This window comes from Leptosomus discolor, chromosome Z, assembly GCF_034619465.1.
Source record: "Leptosomus discolor isolate bLepDis1 chromosome Z, bLepDis1.hap2, whole genome shotgun sequence".
Classification (NCBI taxonomy): domain Eukaryota; kingdom Metazoa; phylum Chordata; class Aves; order Leptosomiformes; family Leptosomidae; genus Leptosomus; species Leptosomus discolor.
The window spans coordinates 18,624,605-18,642,503 of record NC_141419.1 but is presented as its reverse complement, the minus strand read 5'-3'; the positions used below and the strand labels follow the sequence as shown (position 1 = coordinate 18,642,503).

The window sequence follows — 17,899 nt, the reverse complement described above, 5'->3', positions numbered from 1 at the left end:
CTGGCAAGCGGCACTGAGCTGACTTATCAGTTGCATGGGAACACCCAAGTGATCCCTCTGGGTGTGTAGTCCAGCTGTTCCCAGTGCCCATCAAACAATCCTCAAAATGCTGCTTTTCCCAGTGCTGCTGAGATAAGCCAGTGCCCTCCCCTATAAAGGCAGCCATGAGCAGAGCAAGGTTCACAAGCGCATACATCTGAACCAACCATGGCCATGAGGGAGCTGGTGGTGGTGGCACTGGTGACTCTCGTTGCTGCGAGTGGTAAGCCTGATCTTCTGCTGGCAGCCAGCTCTTTGGTGGTGGGTTGGTAACCTCGGAGGGACGAAAAATGGGTGGGAGGGCAGAAAGACCCAGAAACTCTGGTTTGGAAAGAAGGGCAAGCAAACACAGTGGCAGCGTGGTGGGGAAGAAGGACTGGGGCAAACACACCGTGCCTTGTTAGCAGTTTGAGGCAAGGGTTACAGGCTGGTTCATCAACTGTGCTGCACTTGGGAGAGGGTTGGGTTAAGGGACAGACCACAGTGCGAACGGGAACCAAGATCTGGGAGGACAGCACATACACTGGGCTGGCAGCTACTGTCGTTCCTGCCTCCATGAAGAGCTGCAATTCTTTGTGCTCAGCATATTCATGTGGGAAGCAGCTGTTTGTAGGCTCTGGGAAACTGATGCTGCCTAGGTGCACATAGTGCTGGTCCTGCAGCAGCCTGTGTGTGAGCTGTCATGCTCCCAGGACATATGTGCACTGTGCAGGTGGGCTGTGAACTGTTGCTACTTCTCTGCCTGACTGCAAAAAAGGAACACACCGAGTGCAGCTCTCCCTGGGGGTGGCTGTGTCCAGCTGTGCAGCATCACCCAGCCTCAGCCATCTGAAGATACCCTGTGTCCCACGCAGCACTGTATGGGTTCACATTTCCTGGGATGTGTTGGATGCTCTGTGAAGCTCCTGGTCGAGACACTGGAAGAGAGGGCTGTCAGGAGAGGGATTAGGGGGTGGGAACAGGCATTCCCAGCTGGTTCAGCTGTGGATGGAGGCTGTGCACTGTGCTGCTGGGAGGGTGGGGCGTTGGCATGCAGCAAACTTATCCCCTCACGAAACCCACACAGCTTATCCGGGTCCTGACTGGGCCCTGCACAACCCTGCCTTCCCTTTGATTTGAATGTGACCCGCTGTCGATGCCATTGTCACAGGTCTCTGCTCTGTTTCAGGGGCAGAGCTGAACAAAGGGAATGGCCTGAGAAGGGTAAGAGGTCTTTGGTTTTCTTTGTTCACGGCTTGAAATGGGATTTAGTGCATGGCATGCCTGGGAAAAAGACTGCTCCCAGCAATCACCCCAGCCTTATGGGTACTGGTGCTCCACCATCAAACCCACATCAAAGCCCAGGTTGTGAGTCCCATCGAGGGATTCAGTGAGCTCTGCTCCCTGCTTTCCTGCTCTGTGTGCATGCCTTGCCCTGTGCGGGGCAGAGAGAACCAAGTTGCCAGCAGCACTTGCTCCTGCCCAGATGCTGTGGGAGAAAGAGATAGGTTCTGCTGGCACTGAAATGTGTGCTGTGGTTTCTTTGTTCCAGCCGGTGTGTGGAGACATGGTCAAGTTGCAGGCCTGCCCCCTCCTGTACTTGCCTGTCTGTGGGACCGATGGGAACACCTACGCCAATGAATGCCAGCTCTGTGTGCAGCAAATGTAAGCTCACGCCCTTGGCAGAGACCTCCAGGGGTCTAATTTTGGCCATCTGAAACTGGGCACTTGTGAAATACTGTCACTCAGGCTTCCCTGTGCCAAGAGAAAGCCATGGCAGGTGGGAAGCACACATGTTCCTGCTAGCAAAGTGGAAGAGGACTTTTTCATATCAGCTGAGCCAGGTGCTGGGCTGTGAAGCCTGAGTTTTACCCTCCCGCACCAGCAGTGCCCGTAGATAGGGACAGGTGTGTCTCTAGCCCTTGCCTGCAGGTTCCTTGCCCCATCCTTGGTACTGCGTTTTAATGACTACTGTGCAGCAGCAGGCTGAGCATTTTAGCTCATTGTGTTGGCAGGGGACTAATCCCACAGAAAACCTGAATATTCATTGATTGTATCAGCTTGCTAAATGAGAACACCCTGTGGCTGCATAATCAGCAGAACCAAAAGGTGAGGTCAGGAGTCCATGACCAGGAGACCCTCCAAAACGAGTGCCTGCAAGCTGGCAACAAACTAGACACTCCAGTACTCTACACCAGTAGAGGATAGGAGAAGGTGCCACCGTCTGTGCTGCCTGCAGCTAGAGAAAGAAGAGTTGAACTTAGATGGGCAAAAAGGTTGACTAGCCATCTAGTCTGGACAGTCAAACAGCATCACACAGTCCTTCAGAAGGACTTCTGTGAATGCAGATGCCCGGTTATGTGCCTCATGGCTCTTTTGGAAGAACTTCAAACCAAAGTTACCACCATAAACTTGAGGACTAGGGCAACAGGGACCTCACGAGAAGTGTGAGTTTCTTTGGGGCAGTGATTTTATCCAGGTGGGGAAGTGACTATTTGAGCAGGTGTTCCTGCTGGAAAGGGACCGAGGGTGAAGATCAGGCTGAACACAGGTCAGCAGTGCACTTGCATGGCAAATAACATGAACCGTGTGGTGGGTTACAGTGGGAGATGGATGACCAGCTTGTCAAAGGAAGCTGGAAGTGCAGAGGAGCTGCGTTCCACTAGCCTGGGGAAGGGGAGGCTTGAGGGGATCTAGCAGTAGCCTATGGTTGCAAATGGGATAGAGCCACACTCTTCCTAGTGGTAGCAGGTGATGCAACATGGGTCAACAGCCACAAACAACAGCTCCAGAGGGTACAGTTTGGACACCAGGGAAACACCTTCGCGAGGAGGGTGGTGCACCATGGAGGTAGGGGAGTTCTCTATCCTTAGAGGTGGTGGTTAGGGCTCAGACAGAGCCATGGCTACCATAACCTCACACTGGGAACACTCTTGCTGTGAGCAGGTTGGGCTGGGGGCCTACCACCAGTGCTGCACACCTGAGGAGGGGTTATTTGTGGGCCGGGATGGCTTGCAGTCACCTCAGCTTTTTAGATAGGAAAATGAGCAAGCCAATTTTATAATAGTCAGCTCCGTTCCACTGGCTGGATAGGAGCCAAAATATGACTCCAGAGTATTTTTTTGACCCTTTTTTCCTATGTTATTCTAGGAAAACCAGGCAAGACATCCATATTTTGACAGATGGGGAGTGTCAAGATATCTGAGCTTTCCAGTAGCTTTCCTGAGCCTAGAAACAGGTGATTATTTGATCCTGTGTTCTCTGTGCTGATTGCACATTTAGATCAGTGATGGTGAATAATAAAATGACATGCACAATCTTACTTCTAGAGCACTTTTTTATGCAAAGCTGAGGGAAAACAACTCAAGCCAGTTCCCATAAAGGGCTACTAAAAGCATACAGACAAAACATTAATTTCAAATCCACATAACAAACCAGGTCTCTGTACTGTATTATTTCACCCATGTTCCTGTGAGAAAAGCCATGTGGGAGTAGCAGGAAATGCAAAGATCCTGGTGAAGAAGTTGCTACTATGGTCACACAAGTAATTTGCAGGCATCTGGATGGGGATATGGGGTGTGTCATATGGTCAAGCGAGCTCCCTGAAGTCAGTGACCACCCTGTGAATCTGGGAGCTGTGCCAGTGTCATGGTTACTGTGCTTGGCCAGCTGGTTGTGTAATCCATCCCCACACACCTCTTCCAGTCCTGCACCTTCCTGGAACCACCAGGTGGGACACTGCAGCACCGTAATGCATGACAAAACTGTTGCTGATAGGTTTAATGCTGCAGCTGGAAATAGTATTGAGAAGCATAAACCAGCCATAGAATCATAGAATCATTTTGGTTGGAAAAGACCTTTAAGATCATCAGCTCCAACCATTAACCGAGCACTACCAAGCCCACCACTAAACCATGTCCCTAAGCACCACATCTATACATCTTTTGAACACCTCCAGGAATGGTGACTCCATCACCTCCCTGGGCAGCCCGTTCTAAAATCTAACAACTCTTTCAGTAAGGAAATTTTTCCTAATATCCAATCTAAATCTCCCCTGGTGCAGCTTGAGGCCATTATTTCTTGTCCTGTCATTAGTTGCTTGGGAGAAGGGACCTGCACCGGCCTCACTACAACTTGCTTTTAGGTAGTTGTAGATAGCAATAAGGTCTCCCCTCAGCCTCCTCTTCACTAGGCTAAACAACCCCAGTTCCCTCAGCTGCTCCTGATAACACTTGTTCTCCAGACCCCTCACCAGCTTTATTGCCCTTCTCTGGACACACTCCAGCACCTCAATGTCTTTCCTGTACTGTGGCGCCCAAAACTGAACACAGTACTCAAGGTGTGGTCTCAACAGTGCTGAGTACAGGGGCACAATCACTTGCCTACTCCTGCTTGCCACACTATTTCTGATACAGGCCAGGATGCTGTTGGCCTTGGCCATCTGGGCCATGCTTTGTCAGATGGGAGATCCACCATTTTCTGTCCCAGAAGAGGCTGCTGACATTAAAAGCTTTTCTCTCATTAAAAGTTCTATCCCAGGCTGAAAAGTCCTAGCCTGGCTAGTTGCTCAGAGTTGTCCAGAGCTTTGATCACCCCCATTTTTCTTTCCTGGACCCTTTCCACTGCTGCAGAGGAGCGGACACAGCTTGACTACCTGTCCATGGCTGCTGCTTTTACATCATCTGTTCATTTTTCCCAGTGCTCTGCAAGCCTATTGGCCCCCTTCCAGTCCTCAGGTAGTGAGGGAGAGGTGGTCTGGCTGCATGTCACTCTCTGCATTGCCAGTCCTTCTGTGCAGACCTTCAGAGGGTGTCCCCCCTGCACCGTAGGGAGAAGGTTTGTTGGCATTATCACCCGCAAAACACTTCCATGGTGAGCCACACAAATGCATTGCTCATCTCCTCCGTGGGTTTTTCTGCTCCTGCTGCTGCCAACCCAGCTGCAGGCAGGATGTATTTGGGTAGCTCTGGTCTCTGACAGGGCTGAGGGGAAGGTTATGCCCAGCATAACACGGTGCATAACTGGGACCCTCTGTACCCCCCACAGGGGTGCACCAGCATCTCAGCCCCATACAGTGGCTCGAGCCATGCAGGCAGAGTGGCTGCAGCCCGTGTCTGTGTATCCCCTGAAAGCCATGTCTATTTATTTGCAGAGGTGAGGAAAACCCAACACAGACAATTCGGCAGCTCTTCTGAAGCAGAAAGTCACACGCCTCAAGTACAACATTGAGTGTTTACTGAGAAACTGCAGAGCACACACTTGTGGGCCAGACTTGCAAGGTCAAAGCGTGGGCAGCCTCAGGCCAGGGTCAGCCTTGACTCTACACGCAGTGAATTCAGAGATAACCACCCTCCCAGGGAACTGGTAGATTTGCCTGTTTATTTCACATGGCTCAAGAGCAAGTAGCAAACCAAGGGGAGGTGAAGGGAATGATATAACACCACCATGGATCTCAGAGGCTGGTGCAGGATGGCTGGATCCAGCCTGGTGTGGAGAGATTGACTCTGAAACCTGGCAGATCTGTGTCTAGCAAGCTCAGGAGAGACTCAGGAGGCAGCTGGTGAACAGCAAGATGACTGCAATGCACTGGCAGGGGGTATGCACATGGATTTGCACATTTGCATACAGATTTGCCTGTTGACTTTATCCATCTGTTTCCCATCTTTTCATGCTTCAGTCAAGGCAGGGGGAGGAAGGGATTATCTGCTTTCACAGGCACCATAGCTCATTACACAGACCTACTAGTAGTCCTGCTCCCAGACAAGCGTGTTGCAACCAGGCAAGTTGCCCCCAAACCTGCCTCAAGCCAGGGAGTGAAGGGCAAGCCTGAAAATTGCTTCTCTGTCCTTAACATGTAAGACAAAACCTGAAGAAGTGCCCTAACACCCTGCTAGAATGATACTGCCATAGCTTCCCCAGCTGCCCATGTTGATCCCCTAGACAACCTTGGGTTCAGGGCTGCATCCGTGATGGCAGAGAGGGAAAGGCAGTTCTCTGGATATTGCCTTGAAGTAGCAATGCTAGATGGGGATAAACAGAGATACCACTGAGGCTCATAAAGAGCTTTGACTTATACATAGATCCAAAGGCTGCTGTGGTTGCGTCTGCAGTGACAGCAATCCCAATAGTGCCAGGAGACAGGCCTGGTGGCAGGATCTAGCCCTAGATTCAGCTGTCCCTTGGACAAAGCATTCCCAGGGCTTTTGGGCAGTGAAAGCCATGTGGGGGATTGGTGTGGCAAGATGTACCCAAAGTTGAGGGTGTTCCCTACCGAGCAGCTTCAGTAGCACTTGAGGAGTCTGTGACAACTGGAGCTGCTCAGGTTGCTGGACACCTGGTTGAGCTCCTCCACGTCCTCACCTAGGAAACTGGGTGCATCAGTGAGGGTGACTCAGAGGTAGCTGAACTGAAATGTGGAGAGAAAGGGGAGGGAAGCAGGGTCTGGCACATTGTAAAGTGTGCAGCTGCAACAATTCATGCAATCGAGACTAGCCAGAAAATTTAACCTACTTGCATAAATTCATCCATAGCAAAGGGTATGCAGATCTGCCACATCTGCTAGAGAGCTCTGCTGGAAAAGAAGAGTCTCTGCTGTGTTGCTGGTGGGGGACAGGGAAGCACCATTGCTCTCTAGAATGAGCCCAGTGACCCTGGCATTGTGGGCGAGTCTCTGCCTCTCAGTCCCTCCACTTCAGGCAGACACAACTCCAAATTAGGTGGTGGAGTCTGAAATTTCCACACTGTTATCCACCACCAAAGCCTTCCCATGGGATAATAAAATCAATTTCTTGGGAATCTCTACGGATTCCCTTCTACAGAGGTGCTTCCATTAAGCACCTCAAAAGACTACAAGGGCACAACAAGTCTTTCATTTACAAAAATTCTTTAGAAATCATAACAATAAAAAGGTTTGGGTTGGAAGGGACATTAAAGATCATATAGTTCCAGCCCACTGCCATGGGCAGGGACACCTTCTGCTAGACCACGTTGCTCAAAGCCCCATCCAGCCCGGCCTTGAACACTGCCAGGCAGGGGACAGCCACAGCTTCTCTAGGCAACAAGTTCCAGTGTCTCACCACCCTTACAGTAAAGAACTTCTTCCTAATATCTAATCTAAATCTACCCTCTTTCAGTTTGCAGCCATTACCCCTCACCCTATCACTGCACTGCCTGACAAAGAGTCCCTCCCCACCTTTCCCATAGGCCCCCTTTAAGTACTGGAAGGCTGCTATAGGGTCTATCTGGAGCCTTCTCTTCTCCAGGCTGAAGAACCCCAACTCTCTCAGCCTGTCCTCATAGGGGGTGTGCTCCAGCCCCCTGATCATCTTTGTGGCCTTCCTCTGTACCTGCTTGAGTGGGTCCATGTCTTTCGTATGCTGTGGGCCCCAGAGGTGGACGCAGCACTGCAGGTGGGGTCTCAACAGAGAGGAGTAGAGGGGGAGAATCACCTCCCTCGACCTGCTGGCCATGCTGCTTTCGATGCAGCCCAGCACGTGCTATTGGTTTCTTCACAGCTAGAAGATGAAACATTCACAGCACCATCTCTGCGGTGTCATATGGCATTGTTTTGCTGAGTCAAGAGTCATTTATCAGACTTTACCAGGCTTTGGAGTGACTGAGTAGATGGGGGGTGTGAGAAGCTGAGTTAGCCACAGCCTGAGCGTGCACCCAGTTCCCATGGAGCACTGAAACACACAGGGATTTCTACCCTTAGTCCCATGTATCTTATCACCTACAAGCAGCCAGAATATGTCAAGCGTTTTGTACAAGTGCTTCCAGATGTGATGTCCCACTATGTCCAGGCATATAGAATCATAAAATAGAATCATTTAGGTTGGCAAAGATGCTTAAGATCATCAAGTCCAACCGTTAACCTAACATTGACAAGTCCACCACTAAACCATGTCCCTAAGCACCATGTCTACATGTCTTCTAAATACCGCCAGGGATGGTGACTCAACCACTTCCCTGTGCAGTCTGCTCCAGTGCTTGATAACCCTTTCAGTGAAGAAATTTTTCCTAATGTCCAATCTAAACCTCCCCTGGCGCAACTTGAGGCCATTTCCTCTTGTCCTATCGCTTGTTACTTGGGAGAAGAAACCAACATCCACCTCTCTACAACATCCTTTTAGGTAGTTGCAGAGAGCAATAAGGTCTCCCCTCAGCCTCCTTTTCTCCAGGCTAAACAACCCCAGTTCCCTCAGATGCTCCTCATAAGACCTGTCTCCAGGCCCTTCACAAGCTTCACTGCTCTTCTTTGGACACACTCCAGCACCTCGATGTCTTTCATGTAGTGAGGGGCCCAAAACTGAACACAGTATTTGAAGTGTGATGTTTTCCTCCTCCCCAACACTGTCTTTGCATGGTAGAGCATCCTGCAAGATACAGTTTTCAGGAAGTCTGCATGAGGCGAGGTGACTCCAGGGCTGTGCAGCACCACACAGCATTGGAACATGGACACCCCCACTAATATGGGACACCTTGCCTTCACTCGTAACTAAGCTACAAGAAACTCCCCTATGAATGACTTGGAAGCCTCACATCTCTTTATGCCACCCAAGCTCCTGGCCCACCCTCCCGTATCAGAGCCTTACCATATCTGCTCTGCTGCCACCACCCTGTTGCTTCTTTTGGGGCTGTTAAACCTGCCCCATCTCTCTGAGGGTACCATGTAATCTGCAGTGGACACAGGGGAGGAGCTCTGGAGCAAAGTGGTAACTCAAGGGATAAGCAGAAAGGCAGAAGAGATGACCACAGACCCCCATGTTATGTCTTGAGAAACCTGCATTCATGAAATTTCAAACTGGAGCTTCTGGGGACCTAGAGGGAGAACCTGCAGAAAGCAAAGGCTGTACATAAAAAAAAAAAAAAAAGCCTAGAGGCAGGCCAGATCTGTTCACGCCTGAGGAGCTGCTCTGCTCCAGGGCAAGTTTTGGGATTGCACAAGGAGGTGGCATCATCCCTGCCTTCAAAGGCAGGCAATTCCCAGAGGACCTGGGGATAGCCATGGTAGCCACACTCTTGTGTTCTTCTACCAACCTTGGAGCCACTTTGAATTCATTGCGAGGGCAGGGTTAGGGGCACTAGCACCTCACCAGGCCGTAACCAGATAATTATCTCAAAGAGAAAAGTGCTACTAAAAGCTGAATTCCAAATATTTTGGCACTGCATGTGTTAGAAACTGGCCAAAGGGGTAACGTGACCCTGGTCCAGCAGAATTGTTATACAGAGTTATAATCTTAAGCTCTTCTGTGCTATCCCAGCATGAGAAACTCTGAAGGCAGTTTGCAGAGGAGGCCAGGATTGCCATGTCATCTCACATGCAGGAGGCTGAGGCAGACTGACCTGGGGGTCCAGCCATGCAGGCCGTAGAGCAGGGAGCAGGATGTCAGGATTGAAGACATTGTATCAACCAGAAGCTTCCCCTTTGCAGCTGTCCTGGCCCCAAAGACGGTCCTACAGAAGCTGTGTGAGCCCGTATGCTCTACAGCTTTGGCGCTGTGATGGGCAACAGGGAGCTTGCAGCAGCTACTAAAGGATATCCTCCTGTGAGAGCAAGGCACCAGCTGGGTCTTCCCACTGGTTTTACTGGGGCTGCCCATTGCCATCCTGCTTCTCGAGGGAAGTGCTTTGCTCATAGCCTTGATCCAGCGGGTACTGGACCAATGAGTCATTGGGAAGTCTTCAACTTGCACAGGCCCTTGGCTGGAGTCCCAGTATGGATTCATTATTCTGTCTGGATTTCCCAGGAAGGTGGTGCAGCCCTTGGGCAGGTCACATGAATTTGGCAGTCTCCATTCTTAGGGGTTTCCAAAGCATATGATGCCACAGCATATGACCTCGTGCAGCAGACCGTTCTGCTGGGGCAGGGGGCCTGGAGTGGAGATGGAGGTCCCTTCCCACCAGCACTGCTTGAGTCCTATGTAAATACCTTTCAAAACACATACATCCATTTCAGACCTCACAAGGGGTCCTCAAGGACTAACACCAGCTCCCTGCATCTCACTCTGGAAACCAGCAGCAAGGCAGTGCCAAATCCTACCCTCCCATGCAGCTTCTCTCTGCAATAAAGGAGAGCATTTGAGTCACAGTTTAGCAGCAGTGAGTGTAAATTTCCTGTCTAAAGTGGAATTATTTAATGTATAAAAGCACTAACATGTTTTGCAATCCACACAGTAGATCCTGGGCAGACACTCACACACCTTTGCACTCTGATAAGGAGAATATTATTACTCTGCTAGTGGCCTGGCCAGATAAGATGTTTTGGGCGGGCAGTCTGCATTTTTTTCAAGCGCTCATTACGCTGCACGAGTATCTCCAGACGCCGTTCCCAGAGAACTAAGCTGCATTCTATTCGAAACTGTGAAGAGCGATGGAGAATTCAAAGAAGGACTTAGAAGCTCATTCAGATTCTTCCCTGCCATCCTCTGCAGCCAGTGAAGAGTATGCTGTGCCAGGTAATTATGAGACTGCTCCTAACTTGAGTTTTCAGAGAGAGAAGTGAATTAGCTTTGTCACCAATGGTTTCTAAAAAAGTAGTTAATAATTACCAGTTTATGCTTGGGAGGTGGAGGATGCACATTTAACTGCAAATATATGTGTTTTTTTCCATGTTGTATTTTGGATTACAAAGGCAGAAGCACCTATAAAGGCTTTCCAACTCAGCCAAAGTCTCTCAGGCAGCATCAATATATTATCTGTTTGCAGACTGGCAATACTGCCTCATTGTTCTCTTAGCCTGATGGATTTACCTTCTTTTCATTTCCTCTCTGTATCTTTGTGTCCTCTGCTAAATAATTTTTCTTCAGGATGCAGAAGTTTTACTGTGATCTTTCCTGCCTAGTACTAGCAGGTGACAGACAGCTTTGGAGCAGCTGTGGGAGTGCTCTCTTGGACTGGTTAGAAATAAATGCGGGGTGTTTGCTACCTGTGCAAAATAATTTGCTTAGGATGGGTTGGCAAGGAGACTGATTGTAAGCAACTAAAAATGCTTTTACAGCTCACAAAACATTTTTAAAGGGAAAGAAAGCCACATTGGCTGCAAAAGGATGTCCAAGGGATGATGTATTTCAGCAGTTAAACTGAAGTCCTGTGCAGATCCTGCTACTGCAACTTGTAACCTCATCTTCCCAGGCAGCTTCCTGCCTTTTGCTATGTGGATGGCAGTCATCTCCTGCTGGCTGTGCCCTGCTGCCTCTGATACTGCTTCATGTCCGGGAACTGCCTCCCATTTGAGGAATGTCTACTCGGCTGCACGTTATGCAGTGCAAGTGCAGTGGTTTTGGTCTCAGAGGCTGACACAGTTTCTGGTTGTGCTGAGATGCCCCTGCCACGACTGAGCTACTCTGGCTCTGTCATTGCATGTGGCTTTCACAACCGTATCACATCCTGCTGTGCCCTTTTTCTTTGGTCTGGTTAGGCTGGAATTTTTTTAAAAGAGGACTTGTCTTCTCCTGTATGGCTTTACTGTGCTCAGAGCAAAGGGGGCTCCCAGAACCACCATAGAAAAAATGGCAATAAAAGAACAGAAAAACTCAAAGACAGCAAGAGAAAGTAGGATTATTTTTTATTTTGTTGTTGTGATGGTGGCTGTTGTTACTGCACTTTGAATACCATGTCCAGGTTTAGGCAACTCAGCACAGGAAAGACAAAGGCATACAGGGATAAGTCCAGTGCAGAGCCAACAAGGCTGCTAAAGGCTGGAGCAGATCACACATGAGGACAGGCAGAACAAACCAGGCTTGTTCAGCCAGAAGAGGAAGGCTGAGAGGGAGATCTCATTGTAGTTATCCCCTGCCTAACAGGGGTTCTAGAGAAGGGATGGACAGACACATTGCAGGGGTGCACAGGGAAAGGACAGGAGGCACCAGGTCCATGTTGCAAAAACAGCTGGACAGAAAGGAAAAAAATTAACAGAGTGCTGCAGAGACCAGAGAGGTGGGCTTTGAGGTATTCCATACTTCCCTGGACAATGTCCTGTACCGTCCGATGGAATTTTAACAGTTGGCCCTGCTTTGCTGAGGACATTGGAACAGAGATCAACAAATCTTTTCCAAGCTAAATTTCTGCAAGATTATGGTTAATTACGAGAAGTGTCTTGTGTAAAGATCTGCTTTATGTAGAGGTTGGCTCCTGCTGTCAGTTTTGCTTTTTTCTGTTCTGGACTATATTTTTTCTTGCATTTATCAGACATCTGGGATACAAGAGCTGTAGTCCCAGCTCAGCATTGAAATTCCTTCTCACCTTGCCAGTTCTCCCAGCTGGACAAGGGAATGACAAAATGACCATTCCTCACTGATTTGACCTAATACTTTGGTGTGAGATGAGGCTCTTTGTGGAAGGAGCTGGATCTGGCTACATCTGGAAGGAGCAGGTCATAGTTTTGCTTTTTCACTGTGTGGGTTTTGTTGAAATTGTGAAAATAAGCGCTTCTGTGACCTCTTCAGTGCAGGTGTGAGAAGAGTCTCCTCTCTCCCCAGGTCCCAGGGAGGTGGTGTTGCTCCTGAGCAATGCCCTTTGTCTCAAGGGAACAGCCTTGTGCTACTTGGTCCAAGCCAGGTCTTTATTTTCACAGCTTGGAGTCCAAGCTAGAAAATTCAGGGCTGACTGGATCAGAAACCACAAGACCTATTAGCTCTAGGTGGCCTTGCTCTGAGAGGGGGGGTTGGACTAGATGATCTTTCAAGGTCCCTTCCAATCCCTAACATTCTGTGATTCTGTGTGATTCTGTGATCATCAGGAATGTTGTCTGCTAGGACAAAGACATGGGGGAGGAAGTTCAGTGCTGGCTTCAGAGAAGTTCAGGAATTCATTCACCCAGGTGTAGATGGCTCAGATGTCTTTGCCTCAGGAAGCCATGGGGAGTCCTTTGCAGCCAGTGAAATAGGCACAATGTACCTTGGCCTAAGAAGTCATTGCACAGGGTGACTGCCATCTGGGGGGGTACCCCTTTCTCCTGGTGGCTGTAGGTAACCTGCACATCTTGCTCAAAGGGTAAAGTCAGCATTGGAGCTTTCTCACATAAGTCAATCTGTCTTCAGCCCTGCCATGGTCCTCTTCACAGCTGCAGACCAGCTTGGGGCTACTTGTGTGGTCTTTGGGACCACTCTCCTCACCCCCAGCAGTGTATCCTAGCCCTGTCCTGGTCTCTGGTTGGGTCACCATCCCCTACAGGGTCTCAGTCTAATACACACAAGCACCCATGTACAGGAAAGCCTGTGCACTCTGGCTCACCCCCCTTGTCCCCACAAACCTGTTCCTATGCTGTAGGGCTGGCTGTTCTGCAAGGCAAGGCTTTCTCCTTTGTTAGTTAGACGAGCCTCTTAATCTCAGCAGTGACCACTTAATCTGGGGAAAAGGGTAACAATGGAGCAAACACAAAGAATTATCTTGCAGCCTGTAGTGATGTCTGTCCAAGGGATTTCATGGTGTCCACACAAACCTGCCCCATGATGCCATCAGGCCCTGGGTCCCTACAGTGGTGAGCAGGTTGGACGTCACACTGAGGCTGCAGCAGCAGGAAGAAAACTTCAACTAGAAATTTAGAGTAACTTTCAGCACAGGAGCCTGGGAGCTATTGGTGGTGTGTCATCAGATCCTACCCACTGATGCTGAGCTGGAAGCACAGTGCCCAAGTGGTTTCATACAGAGACCTGCTTCAGGACAAAAAGAGCATGGCCTTTTGCATAAGTGCTTTGTCATCAGGCAGGGAGGGATTGTTGTCCATATGCCAACATGTCACATTAGTACTCAATTTGTTCTTAGAAGTCATTATCACCCACCGCCGCTTGAGAGACCGGAAGATGCTCCAGAAAAGAAAAGCAGAAGCCCAGGAGAAAGAAGCATTTGAGTGGTTTCCGAGGTAAATCCTGCTTATGCTGTGGAGTCATTTTCTTGGTGCACTTAACCTGAGCCCAGGCATGGCAGCCCAGCCCCTCCATCTTCCCACAAGGACAGAGCCAAGCTGGGCCCTGTCAGTCTTCAGTGGGGAAAGGTGATCTGCAGCTGGTAGCTGCTGAAGGTCTAGGCAGGCGTTGGAAGGCAGAGACGGACAGGGGGTGGGTTACATAGGTGGTGGGTTGGATGGCAAACAATCCTCAAACACAGCGTGGGGCTGGGGAAAAATTTGGTGCTCAAGCTCCCACCCCCTGTGCAGCCACAGGATTGCTGTGTGGGGCTGGGGAGGAGAACTGCAGAAGTGCAGGTTCTGCTGTGCCGGACTAGGTTGCAGTCACAGCAGGGGGGGCAGCAAAGTGGCCTCAGGGCAGGAGGGAAAGTCGTCTTCCCCACAACTAACTCTTTCACCCCTGTGAAATCCCCTGGAAGGGAGCAGAAAAAACAACAAAAGAAGGGCAGAGAAGCCAGGAGAAAACAGTACCGCCAATCAGCGATGAAGCCCAGCCAGAAGCCAGAACCAGAGCTGGGCCATCAGCCTGACACAGAGGAGGAGGCTGAGCCAGAGTCCTCTGAGCTGGCATCACCTAAGCCTGTGTACCAAGAAGAGCTGCCCATGCAGTCCATCGAAGGCGAGGTCAGTGTGAGGCAACCAGGAGCTGAGGAGGGAGACCCAGCAGCCGGGAGCCAGGATCCTGCTGGTAAGCTGCCGGAGAGCCGTTGGCCCCATACGGGCTTGAGGGGCAGTGTAGTGCCACTTCTTGATGTCTGTCAGCCAAGGTTGCCCACCTTACCAACAACCAGCCCACAGCACCACTGGGGCACGGGTCCCTACCCTACCAAATGTGACTTGGGTAGCTGGGAAAGGGGGGCTGGGGGGGGGGGGGGGGGGCACTGCGTGATGTCGGTGCTGTGAGGACAGATACCACTTTTCAAGTCATGGGGAGTGACAAAAAGCCCACTACTGTCAGTAGCATCATTGGCATGGGGTCTGTGGTCCCTGGTCCTAAACAGCCACTTATCCTAAGGACACCTCTGTGGCTCTGCCGAGGGGGCAGAGATGCTGTGGAGAGAAGATGTGGTTTCTTGAGGCCAGAGATGGTCAGGGAGAGCCAAAGCCTGGACATGCTCTGTCCACAACTCACCCGGTTTTGGGGCCGACACCTGGTGGGGGAGGAAGGAAAGGTGGGCACTGGGGCAAGGGGTGGGTGTCTGCAGGGGACTGTCCCTTTGAAACCTGCCAGGGCTGTGGCATGCAGGGCACTAAGGTGGTCTGAATGGCAGATTGCCATCTGGGCTCAAGAAATCCATTTAAAGCTAATGCAGCTTGGGCCAGCAGGAGTTGCTCCTAGGTCTGGTTTGGGAAGAGGACTGCACATTTACTTTAGTGGTCAGTGGGCCAAGCATGCATGTTGCTTCAAAACCAGGAAAACCTAGGATCTGCTTCAGAGGTGGTAAGCATCCTCTGACACCACCACCCCCCCCCACCCCCCCCCCCACCCCCCCCCCCCACCACCATTACTGCATTTCTAGCAATGTCTGTGCCAGGAGAGAAGAGGAGGCCTCTTGCTGTAAGGCGTGCAATGCCCTTGTGCCATGGAAAACAACTATTCTGCATCTTGAAATGGGCAAGCATCAGGGCTGCGTTTATTTGCCTCCTGCCTTTAAACCCGCTGGGGATTTACTCTATCCAGCTCCCCTCCACAACCCCTGGGACTGCTGTGTCCTTTGAAAAGCAGGCAGGCCACCAGGAGCTACCTAACATCACAGGCAACCGCAGGAGCCTGACCCTGGGTTGGGGGCTCTAGCACAGCATGGAGAGGTGACACATGAGAGCCCACCAATATGAAATGAGCTGTCTCTTACATGCCTTACAGGTGAAGAAGTGGTGCTGAAACCAGCAGAAGCAGAAATACCAGAAGTTTTGAATATTCCTTTCGAAAATTAAAGGCAGGATAATGACTATCGTACAGATACTCTCTTTTGTTTGGGTTTTTTCCCTTTTGATGTTTTGCCTCCTGCCTGACAAACTCTGATAAGTACTGCACAGTGGGTTTCACTAGTTTCTTCCCTGTGCTATATAAATGTGTGAAATATAAACCTTTCTTGTGGTAATAAAAAGCACTTTCACAGTCACTCTGCTTTCTGTGTTTCTTTTAGGTTACAATGAGGAAGAACCTGGTCACTTGCACAAAGGCAGTCCTTTGGGAGTTGCCGACTGTCTGTGTCTCATGAGCCCCCCTGCCCCCTCTGCCAGCAGTCTGTTTCACCTGGCTGGTGGTCCCACAGAGGGCTGCACGGTGCCCCACGACACTGCAGTTTAAGCGTACAGACCAGCATCCACATGTATTTCTGAAAGGCATTTCTGATTTGCAGAAATGTGAGTGGCATTGGAAAGCTGAAACCCATCAGAGTTGGAGCTGCCCAGCTTGGGCTTTTTCCTGCACCTGATAAACCCTACAGCCCTTTGTGTTATTATGTTTAGTCTGAAGGTTTTTCTCATGGCCTGTTTTCCTCCCTGGTAAATAGCTTGCTTTCCTAAAGCCTGGAAAGCATTTTATTTTCAGTTCCTGGGCAATCCTACTCTGACCTTGGTGAGCTGCTGCATTAGGAAAACAAAAGATGGTTGAAAACAGCTGAGTGCAACAGGCCGAAACTTTGCTGAACCATACACCTTTGTCAGTGAAATGCCATTTGGGGCCACTCTGCAGAGCTGCTGTGTCCCTGGCTTCTCAGCCACACACACAGGATTTCTCCTGAAGCCAGGAGGGAATGGGGGCAACCTCTCTCTCTTCCCACATTTCAGGTCTTGTGGTCTTCCGTCCCATGCACAGCAGGGGGCTAGCTCCCTTATGTACCTGTAATATACTGACACAGAGGGTCTTCCTCCTCCTTGGGTGGAGGTCTCTATTGCCATGATCTGACTTACCAAGGGGCTGTCTCCCAGGGCACAGGGCTGGCCAGGCCCTGAGATCACCCTCGATTCAGGTGTTTTATGTTTTTTTCTCTGGCTCTGGAGCTGTTGTTGCTGCTGTCCCAGAGCCCTGCAGACTGCATCTTAGCAGATATCACCTCACTGGTGACACCAGTAACACTGCCTCTGCAATGACAGAATGGATATCACTGACTCACACCCCTGCTTCGGTCTCAGAGATGTCACATGAGGTGCTAACCCTAACCCATAACTCTAACCCTAACCCTACCCCTAACCCTAAACCTAACCCTTAACCATAAACCTTAACCTTAAGCCTAAACCTAAACACTTAGCCTTAACTATAACCCTAACCCTAACCCCTAACCATAAATCCTAACCCTAACCCTAGCCCTATACCTAAACTGAACCCTAACCCTAACCCTAACCCTAACCCTAACCCCTAACCCTAACCCTAACCCTAACCCTAGCCCTATACCTAAACCGAACCCGAACCCTAAACCCTAACCCAAGTCCGAAACCTAACCCTGCCCCTAAAACGTAACCCTAACCCTAAACCCAACCCCAAAATAAGGGGTTGCTGGTGTATTGTTCATTCAGCTACTTGTATGGCAACACTCACAACAAACAAACCCTTTTCCCATATAGAATATAATTTTTCTGCATCTTTGAAACTGTGAGAGTAAACCCCTATTGGTCTTGTTGGACCCTCAGGTCCCTTTTGCCACATATGGACCGACAGTCCTGAATCGGCAAATCTCCACTCAATTTGAATGGGATCTGTGGCATGAATGGGTCCTAGTGCCTGATGTGTGTTAACCTCAAAAATTAAAAGTTGCAGGGCCTTGTCATGGGTCACGGACCAATTCCACTTTCCAAGTAGAAAGCCTTTCCCTTTCCAAGTAGATCATACAAGGGTCAGACTATTATAGAAAAACCAAGGATTTGTTTTCTCCAAAAGACAAATAGTCCCAAGGTATGTTGCAATTCCTTTTTATTTTCTGGGATCTTTATTTCGTCGAGTGTGGAAAGGATACCTTGTGGAATGCAACCTGA

At 50.0% G+C, this 17,899-nt stretch overlaps 2 protein-coding genes across 3 annotated transcripts; both read left to right on the top strand.

The window, feature by feature from the left end:
- Positions 1–207: 207 nt before the first annotated feature.
- SPINK4 (serine peptidase inhibitor Kazal type 4) lies at positions 208–3,223 on the top strand. The gene is made up of 4 exons (XM_009953951.1): positions 208–262; positions 1,208–1,242; positions 1,571–1,683; positions 3,169–3,223. Exons 1-4 carry the CDS (start codon positions 208–210, stop codon positions 3,221–3,223), a joined length of 258 nt encoding a protein of 85 aa, XP_009952253.1.
- Positions 3,224–10,304: 7,081 nt separating this feature from the next.
- Positions 10,305–16,386, top strand: HEMGN (hemogen). 2 transcript variants are annotated; one of them, XM_086479775.1, is made up of 4 exons: positions 10,305–10,475; positions 13,783–13,879; positions 14,344–14,612; positions 16,072–16,386. In XM_086479775.1, exons 1-4 carry the CDS (start codon positions 10,391–10,393, stop codon positions 16,233–16,235), a joined length of 615 nt encoding a protein of 204 aa, XP_086335901.1. In that variant the 5' UTR covers positions 10,305–10,390; the 3' UTR covers positions 16,236–16,386. The 2 variants fall into 2 exon arrangements, with proteins under 2 accessions (XP_086335901.1, XP_086335902.1); XM_086479776.1 differs by lacking the exon at positions 16,072–16,386 and adding an exon at positions 15,789–16,047 and having other exon boundaries at positions 10,308–10,475.
- Positions 16,387–17,899: the final 1,513 nt, after the last annotated feature.

What these genes read in the sequence shown, in the direction of transcription:
- SPINK4 (XM_009953951.1), top strand. Translation starts at nt 208, where the DNA reads ATGGCCATGAGGGAGCTGGTGGTGGTGGCACTGGTGACTCTCGTTGCT. An exon ending in GACTCTCGTTGCTGCGAGTG is followed by an intron (nt 263 to 1,207) that starts GTAAGCCTGATC and finishes GCTCTGTTTCAG; the next exon opens with GGGCAGAGCTGAACAAAGGG. An exon ending in AAGGGAATGGCCTGAGAAGG is followed by an intron (nt 1,243 to 1,570) that starts GTAAGAGGTCTT and finishes TCTTTGTTCCAG; the next exon opens with CCGGTGTGTGGAGACATGGT.
- HEMGN (XM_086479775.1), top strand. Translation starts at nt 10,391, where the DNA reads ATGGAGAATTCAAAGAAGGACTTAGAAGCTCATTCAGATTCTTCCCTG. An exon ending in GCATTTGAGTGGTTTCCGAG is followed by an intron (nt 13,880 to 14,343) that starts GTAAATCCTGCT and finishes ATCCCCTGGAAG; the next exon opens with GGAGCAGAAAAAACAACAAA. An exon ending in CGGGAGCCAGGATCCTGCTG is followed by an intron (nt 14,613 to 16,071) that starts GTAAGCTGCCGG and finishes TGTTTCTTTTAG; the next exon opens with GTTACAATGAGGAAGAACCT.